Raw genomic sequence first — 25,470 nt, forward strand, 5'->3', positions numbered from 1 at the left:
TGACTGCTGTGAGCACGAGGCAACATAAGCAGGTAGACAAAGCTCCTTGAGGTAAACTGATTTTCATTAGACACATTGGCAGAGGACTTAGGAACTCAAGCATGTGGCAAAACACAAGCAGAAACAATTCTGTCTGCAGTAACCACTAAATCAAATGTTAACTAGACACAATGTACAGGAGGTGAATACTCAGTTGCAACAAGAAAATACTGTGTGACAATTGACCGATTTGGGTTTCATCATAAAAGACATGCTCATTCTAGAAGAAAAGTAAATTATAAAATCTGAGAGCAAAAGATGAAACTCTAAATTAAATAACAACTGGCTAAACAACAAATGAAGGCAGACAATTAATGAGGCATTGACGGAGTGACACTGTTCACAGATGAAAAGTTACATAAGTAATCAGAAATAAAAGAAAATGAACCAAAGGTTTTATTTCAGAAATGAGTAATAAAATGAACCAGAACTATCTGATGAAAAACTAATAGATTTGAGACAGTTTGTCATCTTGCAACCTCAATCTCTGCTTGGTTGGTACTAACTTGAGGATTTTATTATTTTATTAATACAGGAAATGGCAATGAAACAACCAAACTATACTCATCTACCCCCAGTGCCCTGTTTTCCAGTCTACATAAAGATGTAGGAAATATTAAGGGAGTATATTAATGTTAAATATAACCAGTTCTAGTAGAAACTTCCCATAGGCAGGATTTCTTCACATATTAAAAGGACTATAAACCATGTTTTGGAATGGAGACATCTATTTGACTTTATTTATGATGCCAAGTTGTCAATCAATACCTGATTAGTTAGAGGTAGAAAGGTGTTCGTTTTGATTGTCTTCAGGAATATAAATGCAGAGTTTGCATTTGCTTGTTTACAGTCTGTCCCATGAAATCAAATGGACTTCTCTATTCACCACTGCAAATTAGTTAACTATTAATTCGAGCTATACATTCATTAGTGTATTCTGCTTCATGACAGTTATTTAATTTTACAGTTTATACAAAGTAAAAGATGACTGTAGTATGTAAAGAAGAAAAACAAAAAGTAAATCATAGAAAATGCCTCTTTTGACCAGTAAAATTTTACTAAACAATCTCATCAAATTTCAGTAGAACTTGTCTTTCAATATCTTAGTCTTTAAATGTCAACGAAAGCAATAACTTACAAATGAAAGTGTTTCCCTTTTAACCTGACAGGGGAAACAGTATAAACCTAATTTTTAAATAGAAAAACAAGGTGCAGGTAGCAGTGCATTCTTCACTGCTACTTGAAAGTAAACACAGTACTAATCACCATTTTGATTCCAGAGAGTAAAAACTTAAAACTTAATTTATTAATTGATTTTGAAGTCTAAAACCAAAACCATCCTTTAATAGTATTGCCCAGCAGACAAGTCAGCTCTAAAATGTTAATCACAATGCAAAATTTTGACCAAATTAAAGTGGCTCTCTGTTACCACAGTACCAGAGTCTATCTTTTCATTGGGTTTCAATTTGCCAGAACAACCAAGGATAGGATTACATGTAAACAGAAGGATACAAGTCTTGATGAAATTGAATATGAAGGATTAAGCATTTTTAAGGTCTGGGTTATAATTCTTGTTGTAACACAAGTTCTACTGTGTAATTAATTTCTAATGGTCTAAAGCTTTTCAGCAACAAAATTATATTAAAAAAAATACCATCATCATAGGTATAGGTTACATTAACTGTAGACACAACTGTAGTACGTAAAGAAGAAAAACAAAAAGTTTGCCTTTTATTAATGTAGAAAAGTATAACTTTTCCCTCTAAAGTGTGATCATATTTCAATCACAGCTGTTCTGAACAAACTCATAATCAGCAGTGATTACATTTTGTCATTTATTCTAACAGGAGTAAAAATGATTTTACTGACAATGATCTTTTGAAAAGAGGCTAGAGAACCTGAATCAGATTAGTTATGAAATGAACTTTTTAATCATCGCTGGATTATTATGTTGTTTTTAGTTGTAAAACATTCACTGTATAGGTGAAACAGTTGAGAGGGAACAAACTGCCAGACTTATTTTGTCCCATAGGATTTTGATCCCTTCTAAATCAACAATGGCATACAAACTAGCTATGAAAAAGTCAGTCCTTATACATGAGAACAAACAGGACAAACTTGCAGGAGCTTTAACAGTAACTTCATTTGCTTTTAAATATTCAAGTGCAATGTTTCTGCAAAAGACTGAAACATACATTTCAGCTTCATCAGACACGGCCATTTCCATTTGCTCCTAGCCGGCCATTAGTACATAGGTTCACTGGGCTGCCAAACAGCCCAGCTGATCATGGACAGAAATGAAGGTCTCAGTGGAGGAAGAGCATGGATACCACGGCATTGATCCAAACGGTATAAGACCCGTGTTGTGCAGCCCTGGAGTAAGAATGGCCACTTTCTCCAATTAAATTGCTCTATACTAAAGCAGCATTGTCTGTGAAGAGTTACTTAATATCCGTAACATTTCACTACCATAGTTACCAGTTCAAAAGTTAAAAAAAAAAATACAGACCAAATCCATGTACCCGTGATCCTTTGTATCCTAAAAGGTAGAAATATTCTTAGTTTTTACCAAGAATTATATTGGAATGAACTAAAAACATCTTCTAAAGTAATTTTAAGTATACTTATTTGTTACTAAATTTCTACACAGATTATTTAATATTGCTTGTGGACATAATTTAAACAATAGTACATCATCATGTCAACCACTACAGAGATCCAGAATCAGATTCTGGCTATGGAGGGAGCTTAATTATTAAGCAACACCTTCCTAAAAAGCTTCTGTATTTCTGATTGGTAAAAAAACAAACAAAAATAAGAGCATCTCTCATTGAAATAACACTGAAGTTCAAGCTCAGACCCCTTCTTTGTGCTCAACACAATTAACTCTTCAGGATAAAATAATGAAACGTTAAGTCACATGAATATATTACAGTCATCTTCAGGAAAACTCAATGGGCAACTCTGGTGTGACAGTCGTATATCTCGGATCCAACCTAGGGATGAAATCCTGAAAGTGTTTAGATGCATCAGTACCAAAAACATCAAGGACTTTTCGGTTCATGACAGCAAATCTGTAAAACAGAGGACAACAGTGATCAAGTACTTAATGAAGTTTATAAAACAAGATGATTTACTCTATTTCACATCTTTCATGAGATGAGAAAACAGAAAAGACTGACATGGCAAAAGACTCAATGGCAGATTCAAAAGTCACTTCGATACTCTTCCTCAAGATTCACTATCCCATATTTCCTTTAAGAGATAATAATCCCCACACCTGAAACCCCAGAGATTAGCATCATTACTTCAAACCCTTTTAGAGTTTTTTCCACTGGACTGTGTCAAACTGAAAAACAGGTTCATTAAGATTTTTCTAATGAATGAAATCTCAGGCAATTAAAAAAACAATCAGTGAGCTAACATTTATCAATGAGGAAAGGTATTAAAATGTAATTTCTCTCATAACTGACCTTTTAATGTCTCACAATCAACAGAAAAGGCATCCAAATGTGCAAATACTTAATGGTTACAGAGCAAACAGCAAGCAGATTTTCAAATTTAATAGACAAAACTGAGTAAAAACACATCCTCATTTTATCAATCATCTAGCCGAAGAGATCAAAAATTTTTTAAAGATACATATTTAGCTAATGTGCATATTTAGCAAATTAGCTAATTTAACTAATTTGGACTCTCTGTCTCTGTGCCTGGATCACAAGCATTTCCTTTCTGAAGAAGCGAGCAGAGTAAAATTAGTTTTGAATCACTGGCCAGCATCATTATTTCAAGAGCCAATAAATGTGACTTTTATTAGTCTCTATCCAAAGTAAGTTCCCTTCCAAAATAATCAACTGATTAAACTCTTTAATGTGCAGAAAAAGTAAATGACAAGTAAATAATTAAATAACAATACTGTAAAAGATACAGAGTATCATGGCTAAGAGGAAGAATTCTGAAGACAGACTGCCTGGCTCATATGCCAGCAACATCATTTACTAGCTGTGTGATTCTGGCAAGCTATCTGACCTCTCTGTGCATCTCTTTTTTCCTCATATGTAAAACTGGGATATTAATAGTACCTATCACATTGAGCTATTTTAAAGATTAAATATGTATGTATGTACTGTATGTGTTATATGCATATAAATGTGCATCTTAAAACCATATCTATCCCAGCGGGGCCTCCAAAAACAAATTAAAAAAACGCACATATCTGAGACATGGGAATCACTATACAACTGTTTCTATTATTACTATTAGTAATATTAATATAACTACTATTAGTACTTAGTAATTAGATAGCAATATTAATAGCAACTCCAATTTACTGTGTGCCTACTAACTGCTACTGTAAACATCTCAATTTTTCCATAATAATGTAGAGTATGTATTATTGTTTCATTGTAGAAAGAAAGAAACTGGGGCTCATGAGGCCAACAACTTTCCCACCAGCAGCAGAGCTAAAGGAGCCAGCGCTGACGTCAGGCCTAGATGTGACTCCAGGGCACACGGTCACTCTATCAGGTCAAGCTGCCTCCAGCAAGAATGAAACTAAGATCAGGAAATGTTAACAACAAGAACAACCACCATAAAGAACATGTTAGAAAAGCAAAGGAAAGTATGCTTACACTATCAGGCAAGACAATGTGATTATTTTTCCAAAATGAAATCACTCAATTGCTTTAGGCATGATTTCTGAAGAATCTGTTTTATGTTTTTAGTAACAAAAAAGAGATCCAAGATTTAAAAAGTTGACTTAACTATGATATGGAACAACTAATTTACAGTTTGAAAATCAACATAATATTAATCTAGAACACCTAAAATATCTAAAATAATATAGGGAGAAGAAGAGTAAAACAATGTTCACTAAAAGAACACCCAATGTTATTCTTATTAAGTTGGTCACATTTGATTTATATTTAGATACCTACTTTAAAACTGAGAGATTATCCCCTCAAGGGGACAAAAAGATTCAAAATTTTTCTAGGGAAACTGGTTTATTTCTATGATCAGTTAAAACATCTCAGTCACTTACTTGCCCTTCGTGAGCCTTAAAAGGAACTTCCAGTAAGATGGCCGCAAGGTCTGAACTTCCATGACAGCCTAAGATTATTCAATTTGAGACTTCTTTTAGTAAACAGCAAATATTATCAGCAGTTTTAGGCAACAGAGTTGTATATCTATTTTTGTTGCTCAATGTATTTTAAAAATGACAGGGCAATGACAATAACAACAAAAACATATAAATACTAGGTTGATAACTATCAAGAATCTTTGTAAATAGGCTTCCAAATAGGAATGTTGCTTGTGAAATAACAATTGAGTTAATAGTCAATATTATTAGGAAGCATTTACTGAATACCCATCAGATGTCTGGTACTTCACTGGTTATGATAAGTTTATCAGTCTGGCAGCATTACTATGAGAATTTGCAAATTAAAAGCTGTCTCAAAAATGTTGCAACAGCCCCAGCCCCTAAAATTATTAACATCAATAATGATGATTGCAGAATTTAAAGAGATAGAACAGTGCTTCTATTAAACCAGATTCTACCCCTATCCTCACTGCCTAAGAAATCCTGGGGAAATGCAATTATTCTTATTTATTACCATGGTATCCCTTTTCTAGAAGAAGTATAAGTAAATTGGGGCATTCTAGACAATGCACTAGAGTAATAATTTACCTATAAAAATTGCACTCTCTTCAAACTGAAAAATTGTGTTCATAAAACATGACCTGGACCATTATGTTAACATGTTTAATGATTTTAAACTTGTAAGCTATCTTGCTAAAAAAAACACAAAAAAGCATAAAGTATAATATATAAAAAAAAGCATAAAGTATAATAAACATTCTGGGCCTCTATATTCCCCCCATTGATTTAATGTACACTAGAAAAAGAGATAATTCTATTTCTCATTTCAAAAAGCTATACTTACAGCCTGGAAGCAAATTGCCGTAGAGATGGAATAGATAATAGTATCTGCATGGGGAAAATAAGGAACCTTTCCTGCTTCGATGCCTTTGAAATACATTGTCTGCAAAACAAGCATAATACAAGATTTATAAAGAAAACAACTTTAATAGCATTAACAAGATAGTGGAGCAATATGCTCCCTACCTATGACTATTTTTTTCTACCTTTCAAAACCCTAACAATCCTTTCAGCGCTCAAATCAAAGGTCGCATCTCCCATGATGGCGTTAAGCGTCAGCCCTGCCCTTCTCCTCATCCCCTCACCCAAACACCAGATGCCAGAAATAATACTTTTCTGTGAAAATTCCCAATGGCACTGTAGTTCTACCTCTTCTATGGCATTTGCTCTTCAATGATCTTTTATCAGATCCTCCCTCCCCTGTTAGATCTATTCATTCATTCATTCATTCATTCAACATGTAATAATGTTCACTATATTCTCATCACTAAGCTAGGAATGAGGGATTTTACTTATCTTGTGAACTGATAACCAACAGTTCACAGACTAGCCCAGCACTAGCACACTTTTAACACTGCTGCCTTGTAAGAGGCAGAGGATCAATATGATCCTATGGGAAGAAAGAAGAAGCAGGGTCACAAGCAGGGTGAAGTAAGAATACATGTGGCAGACTGCCATCAAATGTATATGGACAGACCATGGGATAATTCATGGAAATGGGTTTTTTGGACCATGGGAAAACTAAAGTAAAACTAGCCAGAAAAATGGCAAAAGGACAATGAGATAATGGTATTCCAACAGGGTGGAGAAAGGCTCAAGAAGGTATGCATCATCCATAAAATAAAGAACATTACAATTTTTTTCAAGAAAAAAGTTATGTATATACCTGATTTTTATTTAATATTTATTACACAGTAATATAGCATTTTACTATAACATTAATATCAATCTGTAAGATATATAGAAAGAGTTACAATCTACTTAGGAAACAGGATGAGCATGGGTCATTATTTTATAAATAATATGACAGTGTATTATAAGGTACAGATATATTGTAGTGTATTCATGTTGATGAAAATGAAATTCAGATGTGGTAGAATGGCATTCTAGAATCATTATGTGAAATAAGTATCTTTTAATATATGGAATAATTATGTTCCTAATTGTTTCTTATAATAAAACCTATCTACTGAACCAGATTCTAGATTAAAGAAGGTCAGGAACCACACCCTATACTTCCATATGTTTACCAGCACCTATCACAGTAATGGGAACATAATACATACCCAATAAATACATCTTGGAAATAACTTTTTACCAAGAAAAATACTGTCTATGTTGCTGATTTTTATTTAAGATTCATTATACAGTAATTAATGTGCATAGTAAGTGACACAGAATTTTAATATAACATTAACTTCAATCATAGGAAATTGCCTATTACACCATAGTCATTAATTCCACAGTAGACACCGTAATCTTAAATTTCTAATTTCCTCTATTTAAAAATAAGTTCTCATTAGCACACTTTATAAACCAGTTTCTTTTGCCAAGACCAGAAACAGGTTATTGTTACAAGAAACAGAGCAATACCATTGTCTGGCTTTAAAAAAGCCAGCCATTTAGGGAAGCAGCTATAAGACACACCTTTTACAAACTGGATCTCAATATTGGATTCCCCCTGTGTCAAATAATATATTTTGTTAGTTAGGGATTATTTTCTTTCTCTCACTCCCCTTTGACATTATCTCCTACACATGCACCAGATCTGTGTACTTCTCTCCATCTCTACTGTTACTATCTGGACATAAGCCACCATGTCCTGCTGAGACTATTCCTCCAACTACCAGTCTTACCTCTAATCCAGTCTCTATATAATAGCCAGAATGTTCTTTGTAAAATGTGAATTAAATCATATGTCATTTCCATGCTTAAAACTCTCCAATGGCCTCCAATTGCACTGAGAAAAAAATAATCAATCTTGCTCTCCTTCTCTCTCTCATGCACACATACACACACACATTTGGATAAAGCAAAGATGTAATTTTCTTAATGTCATTAGAGACACAGATTATCAGTGACATAAAACTTCTTAAAAATCGAATAAGTTAAATAAAATATATAATGATAACTTTGAATTGGAAATACCAGTATGTCCCTAATTATTATATCTTTCTATAAAAAGAAAAGGAGTGGAGGTAGGATTCTCTAGCTCTGTTTACTGGAAAGGTTGAGAAACAATGACTTACCCTGGGAATAAAAAACCTACAGTTACGCAGAGTCTAAGTACCATTTCCCACCAAAAGAAACTATGGGCTATTGGAGAAAAGGCTGATTCTGTGTCTGGGGCAGAAAATGTATCCTACCACTAAGTAAGAAACTATCAAAAATACTGGCATTAAGTAAAAAAGAAACTGGAATCAACTTGAAGGGACTCTCATGGTCAAAGCTGGAGGAATTTGAGCATAATGACTGCAATGGTTTGAAACAAACCAAATATGTTAAAATCCATGTATTCATGACAACACTTGAAAATAAGGACTCATAGGGCAACTGTGCAGGATTCTAGGAACTAACTCATTGTGAACACTAGTAAATAAAGGGAAGTGATCAAGTATCTTATTAGGACTTTGTGCACAAAAGACTTCAAAGTAACCAAATAGCTGAAAAGGGAAAGTTCTTTTTAGAAGATTCCCATTAAAAAAATGCAGAAGAGACAATACTACTAGATTATGATCATTTCAGAATCCTCAATGAAATAACACATCCTGGTTAGTGATCATTAGTGGCTGCTAGAACAATCAGGTTCAGGACCAGTGGGGAGCCTTATGTTAGCTCTAACAACCCTGACCCTACCGATCCGTCTCAGCATCACAAAAAGAGAGACAACCAGATATTTTTGTGTTTCCTAATGTGGTGCAATAGAAATTCACATACATGGTAAATGTGAAGTATTTCTGCCATCATCCCCACCCCAAATTAAACCTGAATTTGCTTAGGCCTCTGCTCTAAAGAACAGTTTACAAGAAATACATGAGTTAAAGAAACATGTTAACACCACGAGTAAGGATGCAATCAGCAAAGCCCAGAATGTGGGAAATTCCATAGAACTAATGACCTAGATCATTAACAAAAAATAGCAAGGAAAAAAAGAAATGGCATGGCGGGGGTGGGAATGAAGAAGTGAAGGTGACTATTATAAACTAAAAGAGGCTTCAGATCCAGACTGAAATAAAGGGACTGTAAAAAGATTTTGTGACACGGTGAAAATGTAAGCTCTAACTGGATATAGGATAATATTAAAGAACTACTAGGTTTTTAAAACAATGTACGATAATGATATTTTAATTATACTTTGGTGGTATTGTTGATTGGCTTGTTTGTTTTTAAGAAGTCTTTGTCCTTTAGTCTTTGTCTTTAAGGAGCCTTTATCCTGAGTTGTTTATGGATAAAGTGATATCATGTCTGGAATTGACTTTAAATTAATGCAGGACTTGGGGCCTGGGGCAGTAAAATTGAAATGATATTGGCCAAGTGCTGTTAACTTGAAGCTGTATGATGGGTACATGAGAGCTGATTACATTATTTTTTCTATACTCATGTGTATGAAAATAACACACACAAAGAAAGAAGAATAAATAGGGGAACTGATTTGGTAAATAATTTGATGGGATTAGAATTGGAATACATATTTGCTACTAAAGCAGCTAGAAAAGTTCTATAGCCTTTGGAATCATACATGCATCAAAATGTTTGCTTACCTCTACTAATTTAGAAGCTAAATACATGGAAATTGTTGTGCTTTTATAAAACATCATTGATATTCCCGCCAAAAATCCTGAAATAAATGAGGCAAAACTGATCAGATCTCAAAATCTTTGTTATAAGTCATTCAGAAGTGTAATTCATTTAAAGAGGAAATAAATGATTTGTAGCACTGCCTTTTAGTACAACAAAATCAAGGACAGGAATATACTTAATGACATTAAGTAGGGCAAGTTATTATCACATATTTTTACATTAAAAAATTGATCTTTAGAGTTAGGCACAGACAGTTCTGCTACACATATTATAAGAAATTTTACATTCCAAATTTACCTTTAAAAATAGCAGTTGTCTTGCCAAATACAATGATATTCAAAAATGATTTTTTAAAGACTAATGGCATCATTTCTGATTTTAAGTGGAAATATTTATTCAGCTATTCTCCTAACAGCTCAAATTATTTTTAGTGCTATCATCACACTTCTCTTCAGTCTTGCATTCATTCTATAAATGGAAAAAACAAGGTGGTGGTAGGCCTGGAATATTAATAGTAGGAATATTTACTAATAAATATCTGAAAAATTGTCTTAAGTAGTACATATGTTGCACTTGTAGAAAATGTTCTTCAGATTTTATTGTTATAAAATTTTTAAGTGCCTAAAATATAAAATAAAATATTAAAATAGATGTCACTTACCAGTGCTAAAACAGGGTATTTTAAGAAATCTTTTCATTACACTTCCATTAGTCACTCATATAGTATTTTAAGTCTTTATGTTCTTTTGTGACACATTCCCTAGGATTTCTGACTTACAGTGGGGCAGATAACCAAGTCATTACATTGCCAACACAAAACACCAGATGGCAAGGGTGCCTTGATATGTCAAACTTTGCAAATAAAAAACTATTTGGACTAGTGGCTGGAAAGGGATTCTATTACAGAGAAAAGAAGAGACACAGAAATCAGATTAATTTGGAAACTACTTCTGATTCACTTCTACCACTGATTGATGCAATAATAATAATAATAATTCTTTTTTTATGATTGCTTTACCAGCTATAATAGCATGCAGTTCATCATCCAGGTTTCTGACCCAGCGCAGGAAGCAACTAGTACCCTGTATCAAGAAGAAAATACAATGACTTTAATTGTTTCATTTCTAGAAAAAAAGTGCATGTAACATGTGTAATTAATGAGTCACTTGGGAGGTAAATCAATTATCTTATCTAAATCAAACTGAATATATGATTGTGAAAATTACAAACAATAAACTTTTATTGTTATTAGCTAGACTCCATTAAGAAATGATATGTAATATTTTTATTATAACAAATTTTCAAAATGAATCCATAAATTCTACTTTTGTCTACATGAAGAAAGCTGGGAAAAGCATCACTCCCACTCTATCTAACAAGGAGAAAAAGCTGGATAAACTACAAATCTGACAAGCTAGAATTATAGATCCAGAGAAAATATTTTTCAATTAAAGGTGAAATAAAGACTTTCTCAGACAGATAAAAGCTGCGAAAATTCATCACCTGCAGACCTGCATATCCAGAAATGTTAAAGGTAGTTCTGCAAGCAGAAGGAATATGATGCCAGATAAAAATTTAGGTCTACAAAAAGAAATGAAGAGCTCTGAAAATGGAAAAATGACAGTACATTTAGAAGACACATTTTTTCTTATTTTCAATTGCTATAAAAATGAATTAACTGTCTAAAGCAATGGTTAAAAAACTACCTCCTACTAGCCAAATCTGACCTGCCACCTATTTTTATATGGCTTTGAGCTATGAACAGTTTTACACTTCTAAATTGATAAAGAATATTTTGTGATGTAAAAATTACTTGAAATTCTAATTATAGTATGATAAAGTTTTATTAGAACACAGCCATGCTCAATAGTGTATGGGTTGTCTTTGGCTACTTTACAGTACAACAGCAGAGCTGAGTAGTTGTGACACTAAGCTTAAAATATTCACTCGTGGGCCTTTATAGAAAGTTTTCTGACTCTTGGTCTGAAACAAAATCAGTAACAATGTCTTGTGGGGCTTATAACAAGTGAAACGATAAATGTACAGCACAAAGGATGGGAAGAAGGAATCAGAAGTATAGTGTTGGAAGATTCTACAATATAATTAAGCAGTATAATATTATCAAGAAACACTGATAAACTAAAAATGCTTAGTATAAATGTCAAGGCAACCACTAAATTAAAAAAAAGAGGTGTAAGTTATAAGCCATTGGTGAGGACAGAGCACAAAAAAATACAAAAAATTACTAAAAAATTAAAAATGTATATATAAATGTAAAAGAAAATCCAGAAGGGGACAGAAAAAGAAAAAAAAAAGAAACAAAGACTGGGATGGAACAAATATAAAACAACTAGCAAGACGGTAGATTTCAATTAGCCGTATCAATAAATACATTAAATGTAAATAGTTTGAACAAAACCAATGAAAAGACAGAGATTATTAAATAGGATAAAAAGGCAAAGACCAACTATATATATCTATCTATCTATATATATATATATAGATAGATAGATATAGATATATATATAAAAACTAAACTGAAGACACAAAGGTTAAAGTAAAAAGATGGAAATGATATATCAAATACTATCAAAAAGAAAACTGATGTAGCTCTATTAACATCACACATAAGTAGATTTCAGAACAAGGAATATTACCAGAGATAAAGAGGAACATGAAAGATGTGAAAAAAGTAGCAGCTCACCAATAAGACAGAAGTAAGGTTTGCTTCCCTACCCTTCTCTTACATTCTTATGAAGATGCTCATCACATTGGTATTTTTTTTTAATCGCATATGGCTTTGAACACACTGCATGAATATTTCCCTTAAAGCACTTTCTGGCTTGCTTGCATTTTCCTTAGTTTAATACCACTAGATTTTATCACCTAAGCAAATAACTAGTAACAGAAATGAAAGCAAATCACCACCACCATGCTCTGAGATATGCTGGGTGGTAGAGCATGACCAACCTGGGCTAAAAAATTTGGAGATGATCTGCATGTAAACGTTTAAGAGTTTATGTTAAGAATAAAAACAAACACTCTTAACATGAGAAATGGAAAAGAATGTGAATATAAACATGTAATTACCAGTATTCTCACCTAACTAACTCTTCGATACTCAGATATTAGTATTTCATAACAAGTGATGACTATAGCATATCTATAGTTTGTCACTCCTCCTTTCCGTTTCAAAATACCTTCCCCATACCTACCTTTTATAAGTAAACTTTTATATAAAACGATACATAACCATCTTACCCAAAACAACTCCAGAACTCTATTTTCCCAGCATTTTCTTTTGAGTTTAATAACGTATGTGTATGTGTGTGCATAGAGATAAACCTGAGTTAACATATTTTACCATTGACAATATATATGTAGAATCTAAATTTTAAATGTTTAATGAAATATGTCAGTAATGTGATTTACTGTGAGTGATTCCCATTAAGCAGAAGTCTATTACTCAGAAATCGCGGATGATCTCAAAATATGTGTTTGGGTGTTGTACTTTAATATGTGTGGGTGTTTACAGGGACATACAGAAAGGATAGGAAGAATGTTAATTCTGGTTATTTGAGAGAGAGGTAGAAATATTGAGTGGATGGAAGAGAGAAAATAAGTCATTGCTTATCTAAGTTACAACAAAATCCTTTCTGGTTCTATTAGGTGTTAATATCAGCTCTAAGGGTTTCAAATATGTTTAAACCACTATCCAGGCAGCAAACATGATAAAGAAAAACAAAAAGACCAGGTATATTAATATTATTTTTGATGTTAGAAATTTCAGAAAGTTCGTATTTTCTTAATGTCTGTGTTACTGAAAAAAGAATGAGTTTTTGCAATCTTTACGTATAAATGCAAATACGTCTACACTTCTAAGCATACTAAATAACATTTTAAAAGAAGACATTTATCCAACCTCAATTCCCAATATATTGTGTATATCTGGCAGTGTTATTTATCAATACTATAGAAAGAAGCACTAAAAAATGATAGATGAGTTAAGGCAATATCTCATTCTAACAATAACCATGCTATTTATTTCCCATTTTTCTTTCCTCTTCTGAAAGCCTTACCTTGTATATACTAACAAAGGAGCCCAGAAAAGCTCCAAGCTGGAAGTTCTCTTTATTGTAGAAGAGAGAAAGCAGCCGGGATGGCTGTGTAAACAGATGCCTAAATGCAGAGGGAATTCGGAGGCAGCACTGGATCAAGTATCCCACACTAAACATTCTGATGAAACCCTAGAGAAAATTGGGAGAAAATTCTGATTTACAGCCAAATTTTGAAGTCTGACAGACATGAGTTTTACCATCTCAGAACTAAAATAGGGCCCAGAAACATACAAGATTATATCACAGCCATTTTTTAAATTCTTTTAAAAACCTCAAAAAAATAATTACTTTAAAAATATGTTCAAAATCTTGCACTCAATACACATTATTTGATTAATGAAGACTTAAAAAGTTTCACAAGCACTGGCCAAGCTTGTCTATGTACAAAACTTTCATTTTTTTGACATTTTGTTGACAACCAGGATTTATCATTCCTAAACCTAAATTGAGTTTTTAGAAACAAAAGCACTGAAATTCCAAAAAACAGTTAACAAAACCAAATGCATTTGTAAATTTTAACAGAAAACTCCCCTTAATCATTAGTATGAGTAGGGATTCTTTTGACAGAAAAATAATTTTATTATTTGTTTAGATCTTTGGTATTTACTTTTTGATGATCAGGTTAAAAGATTATCAAAAACTTAGATAAATAATCATATCTAAGTTTTTATTTCTGTGCTCAATGGTGTCACACATGCTAAAGCATCTCTTGGGAATGGTAACTTCAAGGTACACTAAACACAACTTGAAAAAGCAAATCAGCTACAAGTGTGTATTTGCTGCCAACATTTCTCTGCATTACCTTCAACTATTACAGTGTAAAAGGGAACAGAGAGGATAACTAATGTTGGCCAATTTTATTTTAATACTGGAAAAATAAAGTTTAGATGTCACCTAAGACTGAGACTGAAATATTCCAATTAGCACAAAACAAAATGTTATCAAAAAGAATACCATTTTATACATGAATCAATCAATACACTGTAGTATAGTTCTCCCACTTTCCTCCTCTCTCACCCCCCCATTAGAATGGGGAAATGTCTACATTCTACACAGTGCTGGCCTGCTGAGTTCCAAAGGTTAGGTTTGTGCTTTCCAGACAGCAGCCTTCTTTTTAGAAAAAATTGCATTACTGTAAAGAAACATTCCTTAATTACCTGAAACTACCTAATATTGGTTAAAACATGGAAATCTGTCCAATCAATAAGTATGAATCACCATCACCATGCATTTGCCTAACTGAAACTGCCCAGTATTTGTTTAAGGCATGAAATGTAAACTCTATTATCTTGCCATTAATAATTATGTAACATTAAACACATAAGGACTCAAGGATCATACTCATGTTCTTTCTATCTTTCCACGTTATTTTCAAGAACTCCACCCATCCCTCCATCCATTCACCCTGTTGCATATTCAGGAAATAATCACTGAAGGTCATTTACATACCAAGCATTACACTTGGTGCCGGGGATCGAATGGTGAGGAGGACAGAGAGGTCTGGCCATCATGGGGCTTCCATGCTCATTAGAGGAAGAGAACATGAATAGGCAAACAAACACAAAATAATCACAGATTACACTAAGTGTTGCAGAGGAAATAATCAGGGCAGAAGGAGAGAAGTCAGATTAGAAATTAGAAATATTAGATTGAGTGGTAAGGGAAGGCTACTAAGGATGTGACATTTAAATAGACACAAAAGAGAAGGAGCTATCATGAGAAAAACATTTCAGAGAGCTTGGATAGAAAGCGCAAAGCAAAAAAAGGGATTGGCAGGTACAAGGAACCAACAAAAAGTATGAATGGATTACAGTGAGTTAGAGAAAGTAACTCACATGAATATGTAACTCAAGGATAAGATTTAACATGTAGTATAACTGAGTCCATAGAATAATGATGTGCACCATCAAAGTATTTTACTATATTTGTGGTGTAAATTCCTCACCTAAATATTTAACACTTGGTCTTCAAATAATTTTACATTAATGGACATGATATTCCAATTTATACATAAATTACCAAGTTTATAGTACTGGTTCACATTCAGAAGAATGCCTAGATCTTTTTATTGCCTTGTAATTCTAAGTTTCTCATCTATTTTTTTTAACATCATCTCCCCTTTCCCCCACAATTTCTCAGTGACCTCTGATTTAATCGAAAAACTTAGTTCCCCTCTGAAGTTTTCCCTTGAGCTAGAATTATCCAGTTGGAGGAGTAATAACTCTCCGGGTGCTGGTGGACTCTGAGGCTGCCAAAGACACCGCTTTTTTTGCCTCTTTAAAAGTGGGGCAGGAAATCAGATTTGGAAACAGTATATTAGAAACCACTGCACAAATGAAAAAATACTCTTCTGCTTTTACTCCTGGTCATATCTTAGGGGACTCTACGGGTAAGTGCTGGCTTGCACAAATGCCACCGTCAACACTAGCCATAGGAGGTCACATTCATAAGCACTGAAGTCATATACTTCCTTCTTTCTAGAGTGACCGTCAGAAACTGTCTTTTAGGGTACTGCACAACAATGTTCTTCTGATTATCAATAACAGTGGGGAAATAAGGTATTTTAAGAAACAACACAAACATTTTGAGCATCAGAACTGTTAGGGTACCAGTCAAACTAAAGAAACGTGTAGCAGCAGGTGGTACCATGCCAGGCTGTCATGCAAATAGCTTCCTGCCCTAGTCGTGGTGATTGGGGGGCGAGGGGTGAGAGGTGCGGGGGAGCAGGCATGTGAGATGGTAGGGAGAGATGCACTAGTGCACTAGTACTTCAGGGAGTGAGGAATTACTACCAGTGGCCATAGCTAACTTTCTTAATGTGGAGCAATCGCGAACATGCTCCAGTTACCTCCACACCTTATAAAATGTAACAGCTTTGCAAGTCCAAAGCCAAACGCCGCTGTCCCAGGTAGTGCACTGTCAAAGTATGTGCTGCTCAACCATCAGCACACAGCGCACTCCAGGGCTTTGTTCTAGGATGTATTCTAAGAAGAATACATTACAAAGTACAAATTTTACTGACTTTACTTTTTCTGTCTTAGGTGTTGTTGCTTCCCGTTCTACTTCGTGAGTTTTACATTAATTTTTAAATAAGCTAATTTTCAAATTATTTCACTAATGATCTGTAAAGTGAGTACTGAAAACTAAACTGTTACCTATTTCTCACACATTTCTTATTCTTCAAATCCCATGAAAGAATGATAGCAATGACTTTTAACTTTTCCACTTACTTTGAAATTATGCTTTAATAAATAAGTTACCTCAATATACATACTGCCTGTGGTTAATGAAGTAGATACTTTTATATACTTACCTTAATGCAGTAAGAGATGCAATTATCTTCATAGTGTTTGCAACATCTATGCCTTGGTCCATGCTTACATCTGAAATTAAACCAAAAAGCTAATTATAATTAAAATATGTATGTGTATGTGTGTAGATCTGCTCAAAATTCTCTAACCAAAAAAGGAGAAAACTTTTTACCTATTTGTTTTGAAATGTGTGCATCTTTTGGCTTCTTAGGACACACAGAAGTAAAGAAAACACATTTTTTTTCTTTGTTGCTCACCATTTAACATGGTATATAAAACATGTGACTGCCATCAAAATATTTAAATATGGAACTGAAAAGTAATATTGGTAAATATTTGTGATTAAATATGAAAAATATGTATATATGTTATCTCTATACTCTGCCAAATCTTTTGGAAGCTTTAAATCGCTTATTGTAGAGTGTAACAGTCATAAATCACCCATTAAGTCAGTACTTGAGCAAAAATCATAATAAGGGGTGTGCTCAGGTTACAGGAATTTATGCTTAATTATACTGAGAGAAAACATCTGTAAAAGAACATGATATAGTCTTAGAATTCAAAATTCAGTTTCTAAAATAAGTACAGAAATAGATCATGTGGGCATTCAAAAGTACGTTAATTGTGATTTAACTTGAAACCACTTAGTCCTCTAGTATTTAATAAACATTTCTTCTGGGAGGCACACTACTTTTAATTATTTGGTGTGCTGGTTCCAGGACTATTTATTCACTTAGGTATGAAAAGTAAGTAAAATACCTAATGTGGGTTTAGGTCTCCACCTTTCTCTTTGCAGAATTCATATTCCAAAAGAAGTAATCTTGAAAATGCTTCCAGACTGCAGTTAATTAATTATCTTCATGGTTGCAACATATTAACTCTTTCCTGTTTATAACAATAACTTGCAGAGTGCTATTCTGGCCCCACATCTAATTCGATTTGCAAATGGATTATCAGGACCTTCTCCAAAATTCAATTCTGCATTGCAGCCAGAACATATAGGCTGCCTTTCCTAGTTAAGGGTGACAGCAATAGTTCGTACCAGCCACAGCCCTTATGTTGTTAGAATATGCCGTATCTGGTCATGTGAAGTTGTTGAGTGATTAAAGCTGGGGGCCTGAAAAGAGGTGAATCAGAAGGATGGCCTCATGTAAACCATCACTCTTCAAACCTCTAAGCGGCCCCTTCCTACACATTCCTCAGCCACTGCTACCAGAACCACCAGAAATTGTTAAACTCTCTTTGCCAGTGAGGTTAATTTCTGGTATCAACTATACTGTCATTTCATCTTTCCTTAGTCTTTCATTAAAATGGCTTCACCAGTCCTGGACTGCCCTTCTCCTATCTTACCTGACTTGCTTCTGTGTTAACCTGCATCTGCCTTCATACCAGTGGCCTCACAGAGGCTATCTGGACAAGTTCTGCCATGACCTGAGTAGTTCTGATGTCCACAGCAGCATTCACCCACATAATATAACCTCTGCATTCCTGATTCTTTTTTTTTTTTTGGCAGGGCGGGGGTGGGGGGTCCCTACTGTCTCTCTCCCTTTTTTTTTTTTAATTAAGGCATCATTGATATACACTCTTACAAAGGTTCACATGAAAAACACTGTGGTTACTACATTCACCCATATTATCAAGTTCCCCCCATACCCTCATTCCTCTGATTCTTGACAAGATGGCTATTAATAGGGATTCTCTCTCCCCTCCAGTAATGTAACCATAACTACTTTGAACTTGCTTAAAAAGTTCACTACCACAATAATTCCTGACACCTACTATTACTTTTTGCTCTCTTACTTTCTATATCTGATGCATGCTAAAATGAAGCCCAAGTCTTTAAATTCAATGAAATTTTTGAGCACCTACCCTGTATGTAACACAACTCATACATTATGTCACTTAATGCACACAACATTCCTTAGAGATTTAAAAGTCTCTATTTAATAACCTCAGTTAACTGATGAGAACTTTGGGCTACAGAGTGGTTAAATCACTTACCCAAAGTCACAGAGCTGGCAGGGGCACAATGAGAGTCAGAGGCCTTCTACTTCTCATAACTGATCCCCAAACTTTCTATATATATATATATATATATATATTGCCTGATGATTCCACACTCTCAAAAATATCATTACCAAGATTATTATTATTTTGGGGGTCTGAAGTTCTAATATTAAACCATCCAATTAATTTTCTTAAATATCTACACTTGAAATATAAATGAAGACTTATTTGTAAAAAAAAATAGGCCTCTCTGATAATATAGAAATAAATATTTCCCAAGTTCTAAAAATCTCCACTCTTGCAAAATATTGTTTACTTTAAGGGTCAGTACTTTTATTCCTGTATCTTTCTGAATCTCTCTCAGAACTCTTCTTTCTCCTTTCTACACAAGGCACATTTGATTAACATGGTACTAATCTGTTTTCTCAAGTTCCCTGTTCTAGCCTCTGCAGTTCTGCCTTGTTTGAAACAGAGGAGTATTTCAATTTCATGTAAATCTATTTCAAAGGTATATGATGGTCTACAGTGTCCTGCCAGAAATAACAGACAACATTCGTTTGCCTTCATGTACCGTTGATAAAACTTTATGTGCAGTTTCTGGTAAAAAAATTATCATTACCTGAAAAGAAAACAAAAAGACCGTGGCATTGTGCAAATGCCATATAAAACAAAGTGTGCTAAAATATCAAAATACAGAACTCACACTGAATCCACAAGTTTCCTGACAAGAGCAATTACATCCATTCTTCTTGCTTTTTCCTCATGTTTCTCTGCCTTTTGTTCCACTTTTGCATATGCTGCCTCTGGTGAATAAGAATGTGTGGGAATTTCTTCCTTCCCTACAATGAACCTAAAGAAAGGAGAACAATGTGAGGCATTTTTCACCTTAAAAAAAAATCAGTAAGAAAAAAACTCTCAGTTTTGTTTATATACAAATGCATTTTGGAGAATATGTTATCATTTGAAATAGCAACCTTCAGTTTATATAAAATTGAATCATCCTTCAAAAAATAGGCTTTTGAAATCTGAATACTCAGAAAATGTTAATAGTCATTTGTTTGCCAAATGCAGATATTTTAAAATCAAACTAACCATGTAATACACAGCAGAGCACTTTTATGAAGTACCCTTTTAACTTAGGTCACCACCTTTTGAAGGTATTACATACCTTAAGGCTTTTTCAAACAAAGCAGCAAGTAAACTATTAACATGGGTCTGCTTGTTAATCATAAAAATCCTATTTTTTTCTCTAATTCTGCTAATAGTTAAAATTGAATAAGCTTCTCATTTTTTACTCTACATTTATATTTCATGTCACTTTGAGTCATAAAACAGCTGTAGTGCAATTGAAGGTCATCTCCATATATGAGAGGAAATAGAGGGACTAAAGAAAGAGAATCAGAAAATGGTGAAGATTCCCTGTCTCCTCACATTATTAATTAGAAAACCTTAAATTTAATGTTATTCCAATCTGCTTATTTCTCTTTAGAAAAACCTAATATCCAAGAGAAGACACTACTCCTATCTCATCAAAACTGGACTACATAAGAAAAAATGTTACCACCATTAGATATCACTCAAATAATATTTATCAGAGTTTTCATTTTTGCTGTGTGCACCTTTACTAACAGTTACTGCACTTATACAGAAAAACTCAACTTCCCTAAGGGAACTCTACATGCTAAACTTCCAGAAAATATTATAAACATAGATAAAACAGTAGATCAATAATACCACACTCAAACTCTGAAACATGGGACCTATGAAAAACAGAATAGAAAATTTAAACATTTGGAAGAGAGCTAAAGCTGCAACTGCAACCTGTCTGGACAAACCTGGTGAAGCATCTGGCTTATCAAATCCTAAGGAGCATGCAATGAGATGGTTTGGCACCAGATGGCAGCTGTGCACCCTTTGTAGCTGTTATTCCCAAAGAATCTTGGTCTTAATCCTGGGTGTGCATGGTAAATTTAAGATCTGTACTCTGCTCTATATAAACAACAGGAAAAAACCATGCTAGCACAGATATAATAATCTCTCGCTTACCCTCTAGAAACTGTTGTGATGTTGGCCAGGACTGACCATCTCAGATTAGAGCTCACTTCCTTGGAGAAACTGTCCCCACCCCAAACCAGAGTTGAGTCAGCCCTTCCTTGGCGCTCCCTCAGCCCAGTGAAGCCCAGTACTGGAGGCACCTTATTAGTCATTTACATCCTCCACTAAAAGGTGGGGTCTATGAGACTATGTATGTCTTCTTCACTGTAATATCCCCGTGCCTCACACAGTGTCTGGCACACAGTAAATATTTAATTAATACATATTAAATGAATCAATATGGTAATAAACTAGCATTTTCTGAGCATTTACTATATAACAGGCACAGGACTGAGCCTTCTATGAATATTAAATCACATAATCTTCACAGCAATACTATGAAGTAGGTGCCATAATCTCCACGAGAGTTAGCTTGAAAAAGCATCTTGTCCACAACCAGTAACAATGATTTCAACCCAGAACTGTCTGACTTTAAAGCCTGGGTTTTTGATCACCAAGTTATGTACAGTTCTAACAAACTATAATGAATCAGGCTTAGTGTATCTTCAGACTCCTGCACTAGCTCTTTTCCCATGGTCCTGTCAACTCCATTTGTTCCCATAACTTCTCCTATAATCTGTACAGACCTAGGAAAAATTAATAACCATTCTTCCAGAATATTTTCCCATAATATGGAGAAAAGTTTAAATGCAAATAGTCCAAACCAGCGCTTTATTATAAATGCATTGGAGGATGAGACACAAAAGAATCTGCCACATTTTCAGGTTTTGCAAGGGCACTGGGAGCCTAAGGAGATGCTAGAAAAAGGCAAAGTTTTCTCTTTAGGAAAACCAAATACTGCTCTTGTTGCCAACTTTCAGTTTAACAAGAATCCTTTAAAGCCAATGCAACAATAATAAAAAGTTATTTTCCAGTAAGTGTCATAATCTCTTAATGAAAAATATAATGAAGAAATGATTACATGCATTATGACTTAGTTATTGTTACCATGGAGTTTCCACAACCAAAGATATTCCTCATCACACAGTGGACTCAATCTGTTCCCTCCCAAATCAGTTTCTTTGCATGCTATCTGATTTTCTGTGAATGCCACCTTTTTTCAGGCACACAGGTTTTCAATGCTGCTGGGATTGCAGAATGGAAGGGAAGAGAAAAAAGGAAAATCTCAGTCATCAGGTCTTCCTTTCTTCCATTTCAAGCCCCAATTTTGTCTCTTTCTCTTTAATCCTCCACTCCCATCCAAGTCCTAGTCCTTAACATTTCATCTTTCTTCTTTCTGAATCTATTTCAGTCTCCCAAATACTGTGTCCAGACTAATCTTTCTAAACCATTGTCAGCTACCCTGCTCCAAAACCTTTAGTGGCTCCCTATTGCCCATCCTATCAAATCTAAATTTGTCTTTTTTTGTTGGGGGGGGGGGTTAGTTCTCTCATAATCTGGCCTTAGTTACCTACCATAACAAAATCCTCATAACCCATAAGAGAAACCTTTCATACTAATTAAGTTGGTCTTCCCACTCTTACCTCATTATTTCATGTTTACGATTTTCAGTTTTGCTAACATTATTCACTTTGACTCAGGGTGCTCCTTCCTTATTGCTGTCTAAAGCTCTCTTTCAAATACAATTTAAGGCTTATACCTATAAGAATAACAACACGAATAGCCAGCATTTCTTGAGCACAGTTCTAACACATTTTGTGTATTAACTCATTTGATCCTCAAAATAATCTTATGAGACACTCATATAAAGTTTCTCCTTGTATTGAAGCCCACCCTCAATTTTCCCTCTAATACCTGCAGTAAATACCACACAACTAACCTTCACTACATATCTACTATATGTACTTTGGAGAATAAAATAGGCAACATTTATGACATAAACTGGAAGAGCATCAGGTTTGGAGTAAGTATATATAGTTACTGTGTCATGTTAAATTGTATTAGTCAAACATTCTAAGCCTAGGTTTCTTCATCATGTCACACAGGCATAAAAATATTCATATCTTATAGATTTGTTGTGAAAATCTCATTTTCTAATCTGTATGAAATGTTTGGTGAACTATAAAATACAATGCTAATGAAAACCAACATTTCTACAGTATCCACCATGGACAATTACGATGGTAAGAGATAGGCTGTGATATAAATAGAAGGCTCTAGCATCTCTAGATGAGGTTTATAATACAAAATGTGTTTAACAATGCATGAGTCCTGCCCTGACAAAGTCCATAATCTGATACCACACAATCAAGCACATAGTTTTCTGATAATTGTTCATGTGTAGCTCTGTCTTTCCAAGCTCCCTGAAGAGAGTTCTTGTAATCTTTTCTAACACCCCCACGGCATAGGCACACAGTAGATCTCAGTTGTTGATTGATTTTTGAGGGGGGAAATATCAATAAATTACTCTTTCAATGAAATCTCCACCATCATTTCCGTGAGTTCTAAAATTACTTTCAGCTTAAAAACTGAAATATTCATTGTAATTATGTATAATTATATTATTACTTTTTTGAAAAAGTTAACTTGTGAAATTTCTCTTAACATAAGTGCAAATAAAAAATGCTGCTTACCTAAGCGCAGAAAACGTAAATCCTTTCAAGCCATCTTTGCACCTAAAATGATAAAAATTTACAATAAAAAAATGTTTTGAGATATAGTGTATTAAATAGCTGTTATTTTTCCTGAAAATGATTATTTTTTAAAAGGTGAAACTCTTTTAGGACAATGATCTGAGCAGTACAAATGGTCAAACAAGCAAAAAACAATGAAGCAATCCATCTTACACAGGACGATTAAAATGATAATGCTTTCTATGTCATATTAACATAACTTAAGCCTCAACTCTCAGATTTCCTGGTTGAAGAGAGAAACTTAACTAAATCTTCTAAGGGCTCCATGTGGACTTAAAAGGAAGGCTAGGAGCAGAGTATTCTACATTCTACCCAATCCCTAGGGGAGCAATTTGTTGTAAAGAAAAAGGCCACATACACCTGCTGGGTATTATGTATAGGTCAATTCAAGATCCTGACTTCTCCCTACTTATTAATTCAGTGAATGCAGAGCAATGTAGAATTGGCAGGCACAGAAGGCTTCAAGTTTAGTTCAACAGTTTTAACTTCTGAGTAAGGGCAATCAGAACGGTAACAGCATGGGGAACAGGATGGGGGTAGAGGGAGAACACAAAGAGGATTCCAGAAAATCTTCAGCAAGTGCTTACTATTGCTGAGCATTGTTTTGGCTCTCATTTATTTAATTATATCACAACTCTTTGAATAGGTGTTTCTCTATTCTATACCTGTGCAGAGGGTCAAAAAAAAGCAGGAACTTCCCAGAGGTCACAAAATCAATTGTAGTCAGAATCATGGGTAAAAAAGTTCATCTGACTTAAAAGTCATGATTTTCTCTTACACTCCTCCTAAAACAGTGTATTCCTTTTAATTGGGAAAGACTCAAACTATATGGCAATTAAGAAAAAAAGATTCTCAGGTCAGTAAAAGATATTTAAACAAGATTTTTAAATGGGGACATTAACTTTACTGGCCTTAATGCTGTATTTTATAGTTATGATCAAGTTACTAAAGGACCTTTGGGTATCTAGTATCAAAATCCTTTGGGGAAATTACAGAGATTGGTGATGCAATGATGCTCTAATGTATATTAGTATTGCACACTAGATATTCTTGGATAGAAAGTACAGCCTCAAATCTAATTGGGCAATTCCTTCTGTATGCCTCTTATATGAAAGATCACAAAGAAAACGCACAAAAATATAAGAAATCTATCTTAATAATATTAAATATAAACATTTTTTTGGAAGACATATAAATCTCAGAAAATAATTTAATCCATATCCATAGAGATGTTTTAAAACACTTAAGAATTCATTTCAATTAAGCAACTTTATCTACTTTGAGGTCCTGCTAATAGTGGGAAATGTAACCACAGAATTTAGCTAACATAGTACATAATTATCTATCCCACACAGAATGAGGGTAAAAAGCAAAAGAAATCATATGCTAAGCTAAAAACGTGCATTGGAAAATTATAGCACTAAAATTCTTAAACTTATCTTCTCCATCTGAAGAAAGTGTTTCTACGTAATTTAAAACCTGTAATTGGGTAATTTCTAGATGGGTGGAGTGGTGAGGGGTTAGCTAGGATTCTATTGACTGGAAAACAGAAAGCAGCAGATTGA

General features: G+C 34.1%; 1 protein-coding gene across 3 annotated transcripts in view; it reads right to left on the bottom strand.

Moving 5' to 3' along the window:
- Positions 1 to 405: 405 nt before the first annotated feature.
- TMEM135 (transmembrane protein 135) overlaps positions 406 to 25,470 on the bottom strand; it is a 270,360-nt gene continuing 245,295 nt past the window's right edge. For 2 of the 3 annotated variants that reach the window (XM_073215910.1, XM_037010522.2), the window contains 9 exons: positions 23,846 to 23,887; positions 19,921 to 20,067; positions 17,213 to 17,282; positions 13,861 to 14,028; positions 10,800 to 10,863; positions 9,742 to 9,818; positions 5,985 to 6,083; positions 5,081 to 5,148; positions 406 to 3,113 (listed from right to left, as the gene is read on the bottom strand). In XM_073215910.1, the coding sequence (XP_073072011.1) occupies positions 2,981 to 3,113; positions 5,081 to 5,148; positions 5,985 to 6,083; positions 9,742 to 9,818; positions 10,800 to 10,863; positions 13,861 to 14,028; positions 17,213 to 17,282; positions 19,921 to 20,067; positions 23,846 to 23,887 (868 nt within the window). In that variant the 3' untranslated portion in view covers positions 406 to 2,980. The remainder of the gene's footprint in view (positions 3,114 to 5,080; positions 5,149 to 5,984; positions 6,084 to 9,741; positions 9,819 to 10,799; positions 10,864 to 13,860; positions 14,029 to 17,212; positions 17,283 to 19,920; positions 20,068 to 23,845; positions 23,888 to 25,470) is intronic. The other variant, XM_037010523.2, reaches the window with a different exon arrangement.

The sequence above is a fragment of the Manis javanica genome, chromosome 11, assembly GCF_040802235.1.
Source record: "Manis javanica isolate MJ-LG chromosome 11, MJ_LKY, whole genome shotgun sequence".
Lineage (NCBI taxonomy): Eukaryota > Metazoa > Chordata > Mammalia > Pholidota > Manidae > Manis > Manis javanica.